This window comes from Crocodylus siamensis, chromosome 9 (assembly GCF_052110815.1).
Source record: "Crocodylus siamensis isolate JL-2025a chromosome 9, ASM5211081v1, whole genome shotgun sequence".
NCBI classification, from domain to species: Eukaryota; Metazoa; Chordata; order Crocodylia; family Crocodylidae; genus Crocodylus; species Crocodylus siamensis.
Window position 1 is genome coordinate 41,830,321 of NC_143403.1, and position 19,475 is coordinate 41,849,795.

Here is a 19,475-nt window from a genome sequence, read left to right on the forward strand (position 1 = left end):
CGCTCATATTGTTTTACGTCTAGTTTAAAGAAGTTCCAAATGGCAAGAAAAACAAAATAATGATGCTGAGATTTAAATGAGTGGTCCTGAACATACTCTTACTGAAATGAGAGGGATTTTTCACTAAATTCTTCTTCTTCATTATTTATTAAGCTTATTATTGGGATCCTGGTTTTCTGTTTAAAAATTGCAAATTCTCTGATTAAATCCCTAAAATCGATGTTTTTCTGCTATTAAAATGACATGCCACTATATCTAGGTGTCAGTTGAACACAATGTTTTATTGATTTATGTACAATTTTAAAGCAATCTGGAAGCCTACCACTGCCTCAATCACTATAAGTAAATTCTAAATAACTGTAAATTTTGGAATTTGATTTTGGAGACCGGTCCCAGCCACATCAGCAGGCTGTGCAGCAGGGCAGAGCACAAGGCTGCTCCAGAACTGCTGGGATCTTGTGGTGGGGCAGCTTGGTCCTGGGCCAGGACAGAGCCCTGATCTGCAGCCTGAACGCTCTGGGCAGGGGCAAGTAGGCAGCGGATCACGGCTGTGCCCCAGCTTGGGACCAGGCTGTCACCACTGCAAGGAGCCAGGGTAGAGAGGCAATCTGCTGCCTGCGCCTCCCTGCCTTGACTGCAGGTTGCAGCTCTGCCCTGGCCTCAGACCAAGATGTCCCCGCTGGAAGAATCCAGCAGCTCCAGAGTGGGCCTCCGCCCTGCCCTGTCCTGCGCCCTGCCAGCAAGGCTGGGGCTGGTCTCCATGTCAATCCCAGCTTTGCGTTATCACAGCACAGCTGCACCTGGGATCTCTATGGAGACTGGTTCCAGCCAAGCAGGCAGGGGCTGCTGGGAAATGGGATCCCACTGCTGGCCGGATTCACTATTTTGCCCACCCTGGCACAACTGGAACTCCTAAAGCACTAGCTCATCTGTCAGACATTTCTTCCTCAAACAAGCAGGCTGAGACAGTTCTGGTTCCTACTGCTACTTTGTTTCTGGAAATATGCTGACTTCAGCAAGACCCTATGAGTAAGTGTCATTCTGATAGATGGGAGAGATAAAACAGATAAAATTAAAAGTGGTTCCTTAAGTGCCTAAACTCCCCATGAAGTCCCCAGAGTCCCTTGCCACTGTCATACTCCTAGCTTTAGAAGCCCATTAGGCGCTGTCCTCAGAAGTCAGACTGGCATATGCCGATGGCCAGTGGGCACCCTGTGCCAGGCACCTAACTTCCAGAAAGGTAGGAGTTCAGACATTGTGGGACCTCTAGGCACTTTGGGGATGCTCAGTAAGTCCCATTCTCTATATATAATACCTAGGTATCTAAACTTGAATGCTTCTTAGGCACCTTTTAAGTCTCTCTATTGATTGTATAGCTTCCAGGTGCCTAAATTAGTCAAGCTGAATTATGCTTTAGAGCAATGGTCTCCAACCTTTTTAAGGTGATCGCTTTTTGAAGTAAAGGGCAATCCAGGATCTACCACACCCTCCCCCCACCCACCATGCCCCCTACCCAACTCCCCCCCACCCAACAGGTGAGTGGGGGGGAGGGGCAGATCGAGGCCCCTATGGTGAGCGAGGGAGTGGGGCAGGGGTAAGCAGGGCTGCAGCTGGGCTGCGGGAGGGTTGGAGCCTGGGCAACTCATACAGGCATGCAGGCAGGGGAGCAGGCTCCCACCACTGCACACACCCCAGCGAAGGCCCAGGGAGCATGTGCCCCCCAGGCCTCCACTGGGGTGCATAGTGGCAGGAGCCCCCAGGCTCTGACCCGGCCAGGGCCCCACTCACCTTGTGGCAAGGAATGCGGAGGGGGATTGTCCCACTCACCACTCAGCCTGGCCCAGTGGCAGGGGGCGCAGCTCAGCCCAGCCACCTGGGTCCTGCCGCTCCTATGTCCCACTGCTCCCATGTGCGACACACCACTCCTGACTGCGGAGCCTCTAACAGTCTATCTCGGTCGGGGGGGCGGGGAATGGACTAGACCCCCCCAGACTAAGATAGACGGTCCAGGGTTCCCTGATCGACCAGTCAATCAGGATCAACCAGTTAGTGACCCCACTGCTATAGAGCAAGGAGCCTAATCTTAGGCACTGTAATTCCTAAGGGTAGGCTTCTACTGAACCATTTTGAATCCTGCCCACGATTCTTTGAATTGAGGGTAAGAACAGAACTTCAGCAGCTTCAGGCAAACCAGCAGCAGTTGTAAACAACCCTAGTGCAGGTGTCATTCAACCCAAGGATGAGATGTGGCCCATAGAACATCCACCCCGGCTACCAGTCCCTGAAGTTGCAGTTAATCCTCACAGTTGCTGCAGCTGATGTTTTAATATAGCTCCAAACCCCAGAGTTAATGCCACTTGCCACTCCCCAGCCCAAATGAGGGTTTTAAGGTGCCTCTGGAAAACAAGATCAGTGGCAAGTGAAGAAAGGGGCAAGAAACAGTGGCATTATTGGAAGCATTATTTGGAAGTGAAAATATTGTTTGGCCTCCAAGGTCTTCAGGAGAGAATGCAGAAGGCAGGGGTTCTGCAAGCAAGAGCTGTTGTAATGACTCCTAACTTCCAGGTAATAGCTTGTTCCTCTGCAGTCCCAAAGGCATGCTAAAGGGTGTTGGTTGTAGCAGTATTGGTCTAAGGACATAATTTGTGCCTGAAAGCTTGCAAAGCACAACTTTTCCAACTAATTAGTTGGTCTAATATCACATCTACCCAAAGAACCTTGTCTGCCAAAGCCATGCTAACACATTGGACCCAACTGTGGAAGCACTGTATGGCACTACTGTGGGACAGGCTTGGCACATGCGTGCATCCATTAACAGTATCCCTCATTTGGAAGTGACACAACCCGGGAAGTGGTTCTCAACCTTAGACTCAAGGCACACTGTGCTAGACTCGAGGTCCCCCCCGGAAAACATCAGCTCTTGAGTTTTTGTTTGATGTTTGACTACAGTAAAACACTAGGGCTGTGTGAAGCTTCAGTCCCCAATTTGATTTGGTGGAGGTTCAGCCCAATGCGGTGGCTGAATCTCTGAATCCCAATAGAATCAGGGGACGCTTTAATCTTTCCGAAGCAAACTGGAACCCTCCAAATCAATTTGGAGAGATTTGGCGAATCAGACATAGACACGGCTTTAAATGTATTTTCTACATACCTCTAGGTAGCAGGCAGCTCGTTAATGCCGTGATGCTGGGGTGCACGGAGTATCCCACAGAAGCGTGGGGGGCTCCCCAGTGCACTCAGCAGCAGACCCGCAAGCGGACCAGAAACACTTCCCATCCACTTCTGGGTCTGCCGGGGAGCATGCTGGGGGGTGCCCCGTGCCCCCCCGGCTTGGCAACTGGTGTCTCCGGGGTCTGGGGGGACACCTAGGGTCTCCCTGCAGCCGATCACCAAGCTGGGGGGTATGCAGGGGAGCCCCCCTCTGAACTTCCAAGTTCGCCAAGCATGTGTGGCAGCTTTCACGAGCCGTGCCTGGAACCTGGAGGTATGTAGAAAATACATTTAAAGCTGTGTCTTTGTCTGAATTGCTGATTCTCTGAATCAGCATCGAATCTTCACATTTGGATTCGACCGAATCAAATCAAGGACAGTGATCCGAAACAACAAATTGAATCACTGTCCCTGATTCACGCCAAATTCGAATTGAACACGGCCCGCTTCGCACACCCCTACCAAACACTACAGCAATTCTTCTGTTGCCAAGAACTCAGAAAGGCCCCAGCAGGTCACGACGCTGCTAGCACCAGGGATTTCTACTTGTAATCTCTTGTGTTTTCTAGTGAATCCTGCTGCCACAGGAAAGGAGAAACCTCAAGAAGACCCAGTACCACGTTCAGGACTGACTGACACGATGTGTGTGGTAAGCGTGGCAGGGACTGGCCCTACAGACCTTCAGACCTCAGCTAGTGCCATTCTACTGCCTTCGGACAGACAGACCCCGCGGCGCTGGCCCTGCAGCCCTGCGCTAGGTGCTGGTGCCGCGGCCGCTGCAGGGCGCCTCCGAAAGGGTCTCAAGGCACCCCGCGGCCCGGCGCGGGCACCAGCACGGGCGGCAGGTTTGGTGGCTGCAGGGGCCAGGGCAAGCACTGCTGCTGCGATCCGCTCCGGCCCTAGCGGCGCGTTTAGCTCCACGTAGCTATGGCCGCTGCTTCTCCGCCCGCCGGAGCCCAGCCCGTGTCCGACCGAGCCCCCTGCCCCGCGCGCAGGCTGCCCCAGCGCTGAGCTCCGAGCCGCCCCGCCGCTACACCCCGCCCCACGTGACCCGCCCTCAGGACCTTGCATCAGCCGCCTCGCTCACTTTCCCGGTGACGTCAGACTCTCCCCGCCCCCGTCTCGGGGGAATGACAGCAGCGAGGACCAATCACAGTGGCGCGCGGTGCGAAGTCCGCAGCGAGGCTGGTTGTGCCGCTGCCGCTGCCGCTGCCGGTACTGGGGTGCGGAGCCGCGCGGTACCCGGGCCGAGGGAGCGGGGCGCGGGGCGCGGGCGCTGTCGCCCTGACAGGGGCAGAGGCTCTGCTGGGCCGCAGGAGGCGCGGGGCGTGCGGCTCGCGGGTAGAGGGCCGGGGTTGCCGCCGCGCCCAGCCCCCGCCCGTGTCTCGGGGCTCCCACGCCTGCTGCCAGGCGGCGGCTCCTTGCGGGCGCCGGGGGCAGCGTGGCCTGGCGGGCTGGGGCGGGGCAGGCCCGGCTCCGCTGACGTCCGGGTGCGGGGCATGGCCTGGCGGCAGCCACGCTACTCCGGCGCCCGTGCCCTCAGTGCCGGGCGGCGGCAGAGTCGGGGGCGCTCAGGCCGTGCTGATGGGAAGGGGACGTGTCCTTCTCTGACCTGCTTCAGGGCGTGCAGAAGAGTGCGGGGCTGCGGCTGGGACTGCGGCGCTGGCAGTCGTGGTGGCTCTGGCTCTGGCAGCCTCTCCAGAGCAGAGCAGGAGAAAGCATTTCGTGTGTCCCCATCTCCTGCTCCAGCCGCGGTTTTCTAACAGAAGCCTCCTCCCTTCTCACGTTTTCAGGGACTGCAGAAAACTGCCTGTCCTCTGGCCTGTGTGGAGAGAGAGCAAGAACCAGCCACTGCTGTTTGGGGGAGGCGGGGGAAGAGAGGCCTTGCCAAGATGCCAAATAACCTTTGCCAGATCTTCAGTTCCTTCAAGTGCAGGGTCCTTGAATCCCAATGTCTTGATTTTTCTGCTACCTGCACACTTTAGCTGAATGACTGTTGTCAGCTTTGCCTTTGTATGACGTAAACTAGTAGTGAAAAGACTGTTTTCTCTCCATGGTATATGTAAGGCAGCCTGGTTCTGCCGAGTGGGGTGATATTCCTAGTGACCAGTTTTTCAGGATTTTGTGACTGTCACTCAGAGCTCCTTCTTGGAAGAGACACCATCTCACTCAACCCAAGAAACAATTTTTGAGGGGATAATTTGAATTGGAGTTGTAGAATTTGTGATCCTTTCACCCAATGCTGTTCATGGCAAAATGAGAGAGATTCTCAAATTGCTCTCTCTGGAAGTGAGAGATTGAAAATTATCAGAAAAAAATACTTTCTACAAAATACTCTTGTGTTTTATTGTTCCTGTGACTCCCTCACCAGGAGCTAACCTAGTCTGGGAGTCTGTTACAATATTTCACAGGCAGGAGTTTCCATCTCCTTTACCCATCTACTTTCTCTTCTCCTTTCTTTCAGCAGTTCTGTGTCACCCTCCCAAAATGGAATTGACGCTGACAGGTAGCCAGATCCGGCAACGATTCATTGATTTCTTCAAAGAGAACCAGCATACCTATGTGCACTCATCTTCAACTATTCCCTTAGATGATCCTACACTGCTCTTTGCCAATGCCGGTATGAATCAGGTAAGATTCCCGGGTACTGTGGCACTTAAGTGTGCTTTCTGCAGCAGTAAGAAATGAGGAGTGGTTAGAAGTGTATTTGTAGCTAGGACAAGCCCCATTGAAAATTTCATACTGATGAAATAAAGACCTGAATTGCTCCAGGGCAATGTTTCTCAAACTCGGTACAGATAGAAGAAGGAAAGGAAAAATAGGCAAAAATGGGGGGAAAAGAGAGAAAATCAAGAATAGCTTGGTAATCTCTTTCAGGTTGCTAAGAGGCTCCCGTGTGTCTATAGTGACATAAAGCGATGGTGTCTTCTTATCTGGAACATGGAATCATCATGGTATACAGCAGTATAAAGACTTTAAAAGTTTGAGAAGCACTAGTCAGATTATTTCTAATCGCATGAAGCCTACCTAGAAGCCTTTGTTGGAATAAGAGGTCCTTGCCCTGATTTGAAGGGCCCTGATTTGTTCAGGGGTGTGGAAATGGACTATAGCCGTAATACCTGGGGGATGTGCTGAATTAGTGCATCCTTGGGCATCTTTTCTCTGTAGTGATCCTGTTAAGCCTTTGGTTAGAGCTTAAAGCTTCCGTTTCCTGAGAACCTTTGGGTGGGCATGTAGACTGCCTCACTCCTGGGGTGGATCTTGCCTAGGCCTGGCTGGTTCTGCCAGTGCTTCACCTCAGTGTGTTCTGATTCTCCTTCTGTTGCCTGCAGTCCTCACCCCTGCCTTTGTCTGATTTCCATTGTAGTCAGTGAGAAGTCATAGGTTGATAATGTTGAGTTTGGATTGGACCCTTAACACCAAGCAAACAAATACCCTTTCCCTCCCTCCCTCCTCCTCCCACCCCTCAGAATGGCTACACAAACAGAAATCATTAACAAATTGATTGGTTTGGGCTGGAACTGAGGTATTTGGTTGTCCAACTCTTAACTTGCAATGGTAGTTGGGAACCTGGTTCCCTTTAGCTCTTTAGAACAGGGGTTCCCAACCCATGGGCCAGAAGGGGTTGGCTGCTGGTCCACAGGAGGGCTGGCTGCCGGACTGGAAGTGACCGTGGACTAGCAAACCGCGGACTGGAAGTGACTGGCAGCAACCCCTTTTTATAATGAGTATAAAAAAGGGTTGGCTACCTGCTTGCGATGTGCTGTTCACTTCTGGTCTGCGGTTTGGTGGTCCTCGCATAAAAAGTTTGGGAACCCCTGCTTTAGGAAGTCCCAGCCTTAGCATTCTCTCATAAGCTGATTTGCACATGTGTGTTTATGGTGGTGACAAATGATCTTTTTCTTTGCCTCTTGTCTTTCAAACATCTGAGGGACTACAAGTTCAGTGTTGCTAAATGCCTATCTATATAGCATTCCAAATTGCCTGCATGTACTGACCCACACAATATTCATGGTCTGGGTATCGCTTGTGACCGTTGGTGAGTAAAGTCTTCTGGAGAGTTCTTAATTGTAGCTTTCATTGTTTCCATTTCCTTTCAGTTCAAGCCCATCTTCCTCAATACCATTGATCCCTCCCACCCCATGGCTAAACTGAACAGAGCTGCCAACACTCAGAAGTGCATCCGAGCTGGGGGCAAACACAATGACCTGGATGATGTTGGGAAAGATGTCTACCATCACACCTTCTTTGAGATGCTTGGGTCCTGGTCATTTGGAGATTATTTCAAGGTAAAGTAGAGTCAACAGCCATTTAGAATCTCTAATAGACAGAACTGTGTACTGCTGTTAGCCTTAGTGGGATATTTGATAGACAAGCATGCAAAAGGGAAGGGAAGGATAGCTTTGTAGATTGTTTGTTGACTATTAAAGTGTATAGGGGTCTTTCAGGATCAAAGAACTCATAGCTGCTTTCCTGCCTCCCAAGCGTGTGATGAGGATTAATCAGCAAGAATTTATAAAGTGCTCTAAAAAGGAAACATTTATACAAGTGTTTCTGTCTGTCTACACAGGCAGTGTCATCTTTACTATTATATCACCTACATTGTGTGTTCTGAGGGGCGCAGTAGCAGAAGAGTTAAAAGAGGATCTCTGGAGCTCCAGAGAGTTTAATTCAAGCCTTGCTTTGGACCAAGCTGCTAAATGGGCACTTGACCATACAAGCTGGGGATTCAAAAGCAGTCAGGAACAATGCTATCTGTGTTGTTCCCTTGTGTGCCATTGGCTACAGAAACTGGCATTCTTAAACCATTCTGCCCAATGTGCCGCTAGGTTCACACAGATGTCTAACGTTTTTTAATGTATAACAGAGCTTTTGTTAGCACTACAGCAATTCAACTAATACTCGTTCTTATAATGGTAAAGCTCAGGAAATAAATATGAAGGTATCCATAAATTCAACTGGTTTGTAGCCTCCTGGTCCATTTGGGTGAGCAAATGCATCTCCTTGCATCAGTCTAAACAGGCTTCTTATGGAGCAGCCATTTTCCAGTATTCCTTGTATGTTTGTTGATCTGTGAGTGGCCTGGCATGCTGATTTTTAGTTATTAGGGTATAGGGTTTTGAAAACTGGTCAAAGTCCCGCTGGAGAGATGGTATGTGTGATCTGGGTGTAGAAGACCTTCAGAATAAGAATGACATTAAGATGATGATTTGTGATGTTCTTGCTAGGGGCTCAGACAATGAGATAATACTATGCCACTGAACTTCACAAAGGAGGATTTTCCAAAACCAGATAAAGTTCAGCAGAGAGATTGCCAGGACTGAAATAACAGCAGAACAAAAAAAGGCCCTGAGGACTTTGGCTAAAAGAACCACAGTGACACCTGCTAAATGTAAACTCATAGCTGCTTCTATGACACCGTATAAGGCACTATTTTCGTGGAATAATGTAGGAGGGGACACATCTGACCATTTAACATATCAGCCTTCCTTTTTTCTCTGCCTTTGGCAAAGGTATGCAGGTTCACCTGCTGCAAGCCTGGGAGGAAGAGCTGGAGATTTGCAATCTCCAGTTATTTTGTTCCAGTAAAGTCAGTAATGGAAAGCTTCTCTGTTTTCCAGCAATTTCCCACATTCCCTGTGGTTCCTGTTTGCTTTGTTTGAGGTTGGTGATATGTTAAGCCTCTTCAGAAGTGTTGTATGTTGTGCTTTCATCCCCACCCATTCTGAGTTAGGACTTTTACGTGAGTAAAATAAGCTGTATATGCTTTCACTTACATAGTTTATTTTTGCTTATGCAGGCACTGGCTTGTAAACTGGCTCTTGAGCTTCTTACCAAGGAGTTTGGCATCCCCATCGAAAGACTCTATGTCACTTACTTTGGTGGCAATGAGGCTGCTGGATTAGAGCCAGACCTTGAGTGCAAGCAGATCTGGCTGGATCTGGGGTAAGGGCATTGACAATTATAGTTCTTCTTATGAAAATAGTGCTGCTAAAAGGCTGTCTCGGAGACTGGAGCCCCCTATTTGCCCGTACCACATGTATTTTGTGGTTGAGATGGGGCATTCTGTGCCATGTTCTCCTGGCAGTGAGCCTCAGTCTGCCCCTGGAGGGACAGCCTCGCAGGCAGGAGAAATTACTCCATCCCTTTGACCCATTCAGTCTGGCTTCTCTGCTGAGATGGCTGATGAGAGAATCTCCAGGTGAACTTGTGAAGACTTGCCTAGCTTGGGACTGGCCTTCCTGCCAGACTTCTCCTGCCTTGTGCCACCACTGCAATAATGCACAGCATTCAGGGGGCAGAATTCCATATTGTCTCCATGAAACAGGAATTTTGGGCAGGCTCAGAATATACAAAATCTCTCCCTTAGCAAGTGCATGTCATTGCTATGCAAAGGATTAATGTGACTGCTGAACTGGAGTAATAGACCATGTGGAAACCCACTTACCTGCTCTAGATGTGGTAAATTCTGGGATTTCAGCCAGCAGTTTATTTCACTGGGAACAAAGGAAGTAGGTTATATTTACCTGGTGCTGTATTTTATTCAGGAAAATGCAGCATGTCTTATTTGGTGTATGCTTTGCCCCACTGGAATGAGAAATCCTGGAATGGAGAACCTCTGATGGGCTGTTGGCTTTCTATTGGCTCTTCCACCCAAGTGCCTAGTGTGACTCTTCATCTTCCTGTGGCTCTCTCTCATCCAGTGGGCACTTCTTGTTACAGACTGGCTGAGAACAAGATTCTGCCTGGCAGCATGAAGGACAACTTTTGGGAAATGGGAGACACAGGCCCCTGTGGCCCCTGTAGCGAGATTCATTACGACCGTATTGGGAACAGGGATGCCTCGCACCTTGTCAATCAGGATGACCCCAATGTCCTGGAGATCTGGAACCTGGTGTTCATACAGTTCAATAGGTGAGGCAAGAGCCCTCTCTCCTCCAAACATTTCCTGTTAGATGTACAGTGACAGCAGTTACTGTTGCTCACCCAGTGACAATCCTGTAATGTCACAGCCTAAGAAGGCTCTAAGTATTTGTCCTGCAGTCTGAATGGTGTTGCCAACCATGCATCTGCCCTCTCAGGTACTTTAAGCAGATGTTAGTAAAATGTGGATGAGTCATTACTTCTGGGTTCTGCACCTATCAGGGATGTTCCTTGTTTGACCAACTGAGTCCTGTTGACCACAAAACTCCTCCCACACCTCACCCCTGACCCAGCCACTAAGTTGAAGGCCCAGCCATCCACTCCACTCTTGTCACTTCCATGTCACTTAGTAAAGCACATTTCTTGTAGCTGCAAGCACCCTCCCAAGAGCAGGCTTTTGTAACAAGCAATTTAATGCTGAACGAGGACTACTGTTATGCAGAACTAAGAGAGCAGAATATGTCAGCACAGCTTGCCACAGGCTCTGCAAACAGCCTTTAAGTCAGCATGAGTCCATTAGGACATAGCTCTTGGTTTTGCTCTCTGGGGCAGATCTCTGCCTCATCTCCCATCCTGGCCTTGGATATGAGAGGAGTTAGGATTACAGACCATTCCCTTGTTAGAGCAGTAGAAAGTGGGCCACTCTGCCTAGGACCTGTGATTGTAGATGCTCTTAATCCCCACACACATGAAGGGCATTCTGTGGCAGTCTGTTTATTCAGCTCATCTGTCTGTGAAGAGTGGGGCATATAGCAGGGTAAGAATTTGCTAATTCTGATTCTAGGTTGCCATTGAGCATCTTGTTCTCACAATGATCCCAGTGGATGGGAAATATTCCTGTCTTTATAAATCCGGCAGGATAAGGTTGTGTGTGGGAAAGAGGAGAGAGATGTGGAAATGCCCTGCTGTACCTCATTCAACAACTGTTTGTCTTTCTGGGATTGGGCAGAGAGGCTGACGGGACCCTCAAACCTCTTCCCAAGAAGAGTATTGATACTGGAATGGGCCTTGAGAGGCTGGTGTCTGTGCTGCAGAACAAAATGTCAAACTACGACACTGATCTCTTCATCCCCTACTTTGAAGCAATTCAAAAGGTACAGTTCCACTTGTCTGAGCCAATGTTCCTGATCCAAATGCATCGGCTTTCACTGCCGTTTGTAGCACCAAAGATGTGTAATGTTGTTTCATTTCGGTAATTGGAGAGCTGCATTCCTTTGTACAAGACTTTCCAGTTGTGCTGAGGGGTTTCTTGATCTAGAGAGCTTAAATCAAGGAAATTCCAGCTTAAACAAAATGGACTGCTCAGCAGGCTGGAGATGGTATAGTTTGGGGTGGGGAGAGACAAATCTGTTACCACAGCCAAGCTTTCAGCATGTCATGGGGGTTATGAGGTTTGAAGATGCAAAGTGTCCTCCTTTAGGGATTTTGGTGGAGAGAATAGCTCTTTTGTCAGAGAAAAGTTCTAGGAGGAATAGCCCTATGCTCTGGAGCTTGGCCTGGTCCACCTCCTTATACTGATAGGATGTGCCCATTCAGCATGGGGGGAGATAGGTGATGCATCCAGCTGTGAAGTCTAGGTTCCATGTCCAGTCCCCTGCATTAAAATCCTCAGTCTGAAATCCTACAGGTTGCCAGACAGTGTAGTGTGGCTTCTGGAATCTGCCTCTGTTAGGCAACTAGCATTTGCTGATCCCATACACTGTCAGAAAAGTGAATAAGGAAGGTGCCATATGCTTTTGATTTTGCAGGTTACCTTCAGGGTGGCTTCCCCTAATCACTGATTAGCTTTGGCACTGAAGGAATATGGCAGGTCCCAAAAGCAGCAATAGAGATGGGTAACTCAAATGGATTCTGCAGTAAAATTGAGGGAAAGGCATAGCGGGAACTTCAGTCATGCCAGGCTGATGTCTGTGACCAGAACAGCAAAACAAATGATTCTCTCTACCACCTTTCACTGCAGATCTTATTGAATCCTTCATTTCCATCACTGTCTAGGTTGACCTGGGCTCTTCCTGAATGCTAGAGTTTAATCAGCTTTCCCCTTACACTTTCCCAGGGTACCTTCTGGCCAGCTGTGCTGTACTTTACTTCTTCCAAACCCATTCAATTCCTGCTTCACTCCTCAGCCCCCTCACATGGGAATGAAGAAGGTGGGGGACAGTGAAAGCACCCTCCCCTAGCATAATACTGGCAAAGATTGAGGCCCACCCTCACTTTGGATCTACTTTGTGCTGCTAAGTTGCATCTCTAAGCCACCTATCTGATCACATGTAAACAGAAGGGACAGCAATACTTTCCATACTCACCATCTTTTTCCTCTCTCTACATAGGGCACTGGTGCCAGGCCATACACAGGGCAGGTTGGTGCTGAAGATATGGATGGCATAGACATGGCATATCGCGTGCTGGCTGACCATGCTCGAACAATCACAGTGGCCCTCTCTGATGGGGGGAGACCAGACAACACTGGCAGAGGGTAAGGATTTATGTGGCAGTGGTTAGCCAAAGGGAGGAGAGGGACAGGGGAAACCACCTCTGCCGCTTTGGGATTCTTATGTGTCTGAAGCTTCTGGTACTAGTGTTTATTGGAAGCAAGATGGACCCAGAGGCTGATCCAGCCTAATAGATCTAAGTTCCTTTGCTATTCCAGCCCTTAGTTCCTCTCACACACAATTATGCCTCTCGGTCCCAACAAGAATAGTTTTGCTATTCCAGCCCAGAACCCCTGTGATAAGCTCTGCCAGTGCTCCTCACCTCTGACTTGCAGGTACTAAGGGACTGTGTTTGAGAGGGTGTGTGAGAAGAGGAAGAGGCCCTCTCCTACTGCTGGTGAATCCCCTTGGCAGGTGTTGAGGCATAACATTGGAGTGAGGATTACTTTCTGCCTTTGTTCTTCCAGATATGTTCTGAGACGGATTCTTCGCCGGGCTGTGCGCTACTCTCATGAGAAGCTCAGTGCCCCCAAGGGCTTCTTTGCCACGTTGGTTGATGTTGTTGTGCAGTCCCTGGTAGGTTCTTTGCAGCTTTCCTTCACTGCATAGAAACTGACTCTCAAGTCTTTCACTATCTCTTGGCTGGTGCTGATTTCTGCTTTTAATGCTGGCAGGGTGATGCATTTCCTGAACTAAAGAAGGACCCGGATATGGTGAAGGACATCATCAATGAGGAGGAGGTCCAGTTCTTGAAAACTCTGAGTAGAGGGCGTCGTATCCTAGACAGGAAAATTCAGAGTCTGGGAGACAGTAAAATTATTCCTGGTGAGTTTTGATCTAACACCCATGCCAAATAAGGCTTCCAGGGAGAAGTCCTTTTCCTGGTGCCCCAGCTGGGTCCCTCCAGAGCCTATTGCTCTCTGGGGGCAGTTCATGGCCTGGCTGGGGCTGTAGTTGTGTCCTGGTGTTGTGAGTTTTAATGTTGATGATGGGATTGGTCACACTAGAAATAGGAACTCATTTTCCTTAGTGGGGTCAGCAGCAGCGTGAGCTGCCTCCATACATACCACTGTCCTATTTCAGGCCAAAAAGTGGACCCCTGTTCAGCATGAGAGGGCAACTTGATCCTTGTGCTCCTTTGGTTTTTGGCCTTTCTGAAGTTGCCAATAAGGGAGCCAACTGTTCCTGTTCTGGTTCTGTGGGGATGTCTTAATGCAGACTCCTGTGTTAGTGCTTAGTAAGCATTCTAGACCCCCTGGAAGGTCACTTGCTCTGAGGGAGGAGTAGGGAGTATTTTACTGGGAAACCTGACTGGTCCATTTTTTCCTCTGAAGGTGATACTGCTTGGCTGCTGTATGATACCTACGGCTTCCCTGTGGATCTTACAGGACTCATTGCAGAAGAGAAGGGCCTTGCTGTGGACATGGAGGGCTTTGAGGAAGAGCGGAGAAATGCTCAGGTAGAGAACAGCACTGGCCCCAGCACCAGAAGTAGGTGGGGGCACTGTAATGGAAGGATTCTGTCCTGCTGCTTTATAGCAGAATGCCTCCAGAGTGTCCTGGCACACTGAGTACACCACATCCTGTTGTTGAGCCAATGGACAGAATACCACAGATCTGGATGGATGAGAAATCTGAAGGGTGCAGCTCTCTACACCTTTGTTTGTTTGGTAAAGCACTGAGTGTTGGAACTGCTTGTTCTCAGGCAGTTTGTACCTAGTTTTTATCCTGGTTGTCTCTTGGAGTAGGGTAGGAGGGGCTGGGTTTCCAGATGCAGATACCGAGCAAAGTCTTATGAGAATTAAACTCATATCTCCTGTGCATGTTCACAGGGAGCTGGCCAGGTGGTACATGCCACTTCCTTTTTCTCTTTCTCCTGAACTTAGCAATTAGAGGCTCCAGGGAGCCTTCCAACACCCCAGGCAAGTTATTCATGTCATGCCTTTGCATCTGCCTTTGTGTCTATGCTTCTTCAGAAGTTCTTCTGAAAAATTTCTCCTGTGTTCACTCCATGGTTTGCTATAGCAGACTGCAATGTATTGCATCTTTTGAATAGACTAGGACTCCCCAGCTGTGCATCCCTGGGGACTGTAGCCATCAGCAGTCTCTCAGGAACTGTTTTTAAGATTCCTGTGTCATATGATACTGCATTTGCAGGACTGGGAAGATGCACCTGCACCTTTAAGATGGATTATTATACCAGAGCTTTTTAGGCATGAGTAGGAAAGGGGAAATGTACTGCTCACTGCACCTCTCAGTTCCAATATTTAGTATAGGAGCCTCTGCAAACCTGCACCTGGGAAAAAACCCAAATTGCCATTGTTCTTTGTTTTAACTCTTCTAGAGAACAGAAGCCTTACCTACTCTTAAGGGTATCTCCCCCTTCCAATTTCTATCATAAGTAGGGCGACTCTGATGGTAACAGGAGCACTAGCATATGCAGACATATGTAGAATTCAAACATTTACGTCTCTGTCATACAGCAGTTGTCTGAACACAGCTAGATTATGCTGGTTAGAACCTCAGTATTCTCTCTACACCAGCACTCCCATCATTGCTACCAGCATGAACTGTGTAAGAGGACAAGAGAGTGATGAATTCCTTTCTTCCCAGTTCATTAGTATAGATTCGGGCAGAGGCAAAATCCATCACTTTTAAAATTTGGCTCTGGTCAGGAACCGGAAAACTCACCTTCATGTCCACCTGTGTTCTCCATGCTTCAGTACACATGCTAGGACCCTTCTGGGTTCTCCAGTCCCACAGACACTACACATTTCAAGCAGCTTTAGGAAACACAGCTTGGCTGGCAATAGCCAAGGCAGCTTTGTGCTGGCAGCTGAATACCCTCTAGGGCAGGTGACAAGAGAAACTGAACTTTCATTAAGTCCTCTTGCTGCTCAGCTTGGCTTTTGGAAGGCTGAGGGCTTAGGGGAATGCCTTCTGTAAAGCTTTATAGAAAGACAACAGCTGAAGAGAGCTCTCTGGTGCCTGGCAGGTGGATCTTGTTCACATGCTCATAGTTTAACTGGTCACTAGGCTTGAAGGCAGGAAGAAATTTTCCCTTGGCAGGGACTGTTGAAAGTCCTAAATTGCCTTCCAATTTAGGCTGGGGCAGTGTCTGGGCCAGTGGAACCATCTGGACATATTTTTCTTAACAAATTCCCTGCTATTTCAGGGACCTAAGGCAGTGGCTGAGCCATGAGTGTCTCCTGCTTTCTTCCTGTGCCATAATGCAGCCTGAGGCTTCCAGTCTTTTGTACTAGTACAGTAATATTAAGTAGAGTTGGGGGGATGCATTATGCTAGGCAGAGGGGGCCTGAATGGTGGTTCCTGTGGACCCTCCTGGACTTTAATATGGTTGCCTGCAGGCACAAAGGCTGACTCGTGAGGTAGGTGGTCTCTTCCAATCTGTTTCTTGTCTTTAGCAGCAGCTATGTGGATGTGTGTAGGAAGCTTTCTGGGAGCACAGATGTATTACCTAAGCACAGCCTTGGCCCTCTTTATTTTACCATTGGCTGATTCAGATCCTGCCTCTGCTGCCAGTGTTAAAATAAAGTGGATCCCTGCCGTTCTGTCCAATCCTTGGGATACTCTGTTAATCAGAGAAAAATGCCCATGACAGAGTGCTTAATTTGGGCCAGCAGCTTGCAGTATGTCTATACGGCAGTCAGAGGGGTGACCACAGCTTATGTGGAGTTATCTAAAGTAACATTAAGCTACTTACCTTGACTACTGATAACAGTGCAGCTCTGGCAGCCTGGAGCTCAGTATGCATATGTTGCCTGAGTAAAATGTGACATGTCACGTCTCAAGTATTTTCTGCAGCCCATGCCAAGCTCTGTGCTATTGCACCTACACTGCTACCAGTACTCAGGCCAGCTCAGGTGTGACTGTATTAGCTGCAGTCACCCCTTTGACTGATGTAGCTTAGGTGACTAACCTTACTTCGTTAAATCTGTTCTACCTCTGGCCTATCCAGCCCTATGGATACTGTTAAGGACTGTCTGGATTGCACATGGATACGATCCCTTTAGCTGTTCTTGGGTACTGAGTGTTTTCTCCCTATGTCTGACTCATGTTTGTTCTCAGCTGAAGTCTCAGGGGAAGGGAACTGGTGTAGAAGACCTCATCATGCTGGACATTTATGCCATTGAAGAGCTAAGGGCCCAAGGGCTGGAAGTGACTGATGACTCGCCTAAATACAACTACACTTCAGATCCCAGTGGTGTATATGGTATGTGACAGCCTTCTCAGAATGGTTTCACTGCCCTTATGCTGTATTAACTGGTCTTGGATAGACCAAGTGGGAGCCTGACTCTATCAGCTTCCACAATTTGCAGCACCATTTAGCAAGGGTATTGATGAGTCGTCTTCTCTCTCTCTTAAATATCACTAGCCAGTCACTGGAAAGAACTGCATAGGCAGAAAGCATGTTATTACCTGCTGATTTCAGAATGTTTAGAGGCAGTGAAGATGTTTAAAGGTAGTTGATTTCTTGGCTCTCTAAGGACTGTTCAGTTCATTTATTTCTAGCATGACCAGCAAGATTAAGGTGGTGCTTTTCCCTGCATCTTTATACCTTTATATTGTTTTGTGTAGTTTTCCTGGACACCACTACCACTTGCCACAGTACCCTGGATAAATGTTCTTTGCTCTTTGGTCTGTTACTGAGACCTTGGACTATTCCTGAGTTCTGCTTAGCATTTTTATTGTTGTAGCATCTAGAACAGCGGTACACAATGTCTTTGGCTGGAGTGCCAAAATCACCCCAACCTCCACTCATGCTTCAGCTTGGAGTGCCAGAGATGGGGGAGCTGGAAGGGGTCCAGTCTTCACTGCTTATGGTAGCTGCACACGTACCTCTGGGTGGATGGCAGGGGAGGAGCTGGGGTTGTGCTGCCCCAGCCCCTTCCCCGCCATGCGCTGAAAGCCACGTGTACCTGACACCATCATGGAGCTGGTGCCAGGGCTCTGGAGCCAGCACAGCTCTTTCCAGCCTCCTGGCTGCCTTTCACAGCCGGCCCAGGCTCTGGGCCGCTAGAAGGCTACAAAGAGCTGTGCTGGGTTCCAGAGCACCAGCTCTGTGGTGGCAGGAGCTGCACATGTGCCTCTGGGCAAATGGTTGTGGAAGAACCAGAGTTGTGTTGCCCCAGACCCCTTCCCAGCCATACGCTCAGAGGTGCGCACACAGCTGCTGCAGCCATGGAACTGGTGCCAGGGCTGCAGAGCCCCATGCAGCTGTCTGCAGCCTCCTGGCTCTGGGCAGCTGCTGGCAGAAGTTGCCCAAAGTCCGGGTTGTCTCTGGTTTGCCAAGGAAAATGTCCTTGCCTGGCATCTTCTAGCACATATGCCGTGGGTTGCTGATCCCTGATCTAGAAGCTTCAGTCACAGAGCAGTGACCCACTGTGAAAGGTGCTGTACTGACACAGAATAGAGACACAGTCCCTACTTCTAAAAACTTAAATTCAAAATAATTTTCCCATCCCCAAGCCAGATACTTCCCTACAATTTCCATTGGTTACATTCTGTCTTCACTTTCTGCCCTAAACAATTAAAAATTGCTGTCTTGAAATTCAGAGGTAGCTTTTGAATGTATTGCTGGGAAATAGTTCTGCTGCTCTTCTCAGTGTGATGGATTGCTGTATTACTGATTCTGCTCTTCCTGATGGCAACAGAATTTGAGAACCTCATGGCCACAGTGAAGGCAATTCGCAGAGAAAAGACCTTTGTGGAGGAAGTGTCTACAGGCCAGGAATGTGGAATAGTTCTGGACAAGACCTGCTTCTATGCTGAGCAAGGAGGGCAGATTTATGATGAGGGCTACCTGGTCAAGGCCGATGACTACAGTGAGGATGTAAGTGGCATGGTTGTGCCGTGGGCTGTGGCCAGCATTCAAAATGAGCTGCCACCAACTTACTCTTATAAGAGTAGCATGAAAGGAGCCAACTGGAGACAACAAAGGGAGAGAAGGAATAGCCGAGGAACTGGTTACTAGTTTGGGCTATGGGAGGGTTCCTTGCTGTTACAGTCTTCTGTTATAGCCTTGGGTAAGGCACTGAGCTTCTCTGGGCCTCAGCTTCTCATCTGGACACTATGAGTAATAGCATTGTCTTGCTGCTCAGGGCTACTGCAAAGATAAATGAAGTAAAGATACTGGGGTGATACTCTGGAAATGACCACCACAGGACTGGCAGCACTAGGCATTCTGTGGGCTTGTCTGCACTGTATAACCACCTGAGCTTATTTTGAACTAGCTGACATAGGGGCCCATTGTAGTGCAACTGCAGGAGCAGAGAATTTAGTGCAGGCTAATTTTCCCTGCCTCTCAGGTGAGTTCTGTAACCTGTACTGAATTCTGTGCTGCTATGGCTAGACTGCCACCAGTAGCCAAGCTAACTCCAAAGCTGTCTCATCCTCTCCATGCTGTCCGTTCTTCCCCCATCTTGTACAGAAAACAGAGTTCACAGTGAAGAATGTACAGGTCCGTGGGGGCTATGTGCTTCATGTAGGAACAGTCTATGGGAGTTTGAAAGTTGGAGACCAAGTCCATCTATATGTTGATGAGGTAAGTTAGTTTAATGCTGCAGTGAATGCCATTTGCTTTTTCATTCTCCCAATGTTCTGAGCCAGCATGTGCCCTCATGCAGGCAACTCAGCTGAACTTCAGCACAATAGGCAAGTTTTGTATTTCTGGTCTGAGTTTGGCATTCTCACTCTGCCACTTGTGCAGTGGTCTCTTGCTGTGCAACTGAGAACTCCAAGCTCATCACTGGCACAAATTTTCTAATGTAATTTGGCAGAACTGAATTTGGGAAGAGATTGTCCGCTACCTACATATGATTTCACTCTCTCTCAGATGGATTCAGCATTGTTTTGAGTCCAAAAATGTCAAGTCTTCTGCTTATTTTAT

At 48.9% G+C, this 19,475-nt stretch overlaps 1 protein-coding gene across 4 annotated transcripts in view; it reads left to right on the top strand.

The window, feature by feature from the left end:
- Window positions 1–4,323: 4,323 nt before the first annotated feature.
- The window catches only part of AARS1 (alanyl-tRNA synthetase 1), a 37,790-nt gene continuing 22,638 nt past the window's right edge, over window positions 4,324–19,475 (top strand). The window contains exons 1-13 of one of the 4 annotated variants that reach the window (XM_090062080.1): window positions 4,324–4,425; window positions 5,675–5,841; window positions 7,311–7,499; window positions 9,011–9,156; window positions 9,934–10,125; window positions 11,084–11,228; window positions 12,465–12,610; window positions 13,034–13,142; window positions 13,241–13,391; window positions 13,901–14,025; window positions 16,655–16,799; window positions 18,241–18,419; window positions 19,017–19,130. In XM_090062080.1, coding sequence (XP_089918206.1) covers window positions 4,341–4,425; window positions 5,675–5,841; window positions 7,311–7,499; window positions 9,011–9,156; window positions 9,934–10,125; window positions 11,084–11,228; window positions 12,465–12,610; window positions 13,034–13,142; window positions 13,241–13,391; window positions 13,901–14,025; window positions 16,655–16,799; window positions 18,241–18,419; window positions 19,017–19,130 — 1,893 coding nt within the window. In that variant the 5' untranslated portion in view covers window positions 4,324–4,340. Of the gene's footprint in view, window positions 4,434–5,674; window positions 5,842–7,310; window positions 7,500–9,010; window positions 9,157–9,933; window positions 10,126–11,083; window positions 11,229–12,464; window positions 12,611–13,033; window positions 13,143–13,240; window positions 13,392–13,900; window positions 14,026–16,654; window positions 16,800–18,240; window positions 18,420–19,016; window positions 19,131–19,475 lie in introns of all 4 variants that reach the window. The other 3 variants (XM_090062081.1, XM_090062083.1, XM_090062082.1) reach the window with 3 other exon arrangements.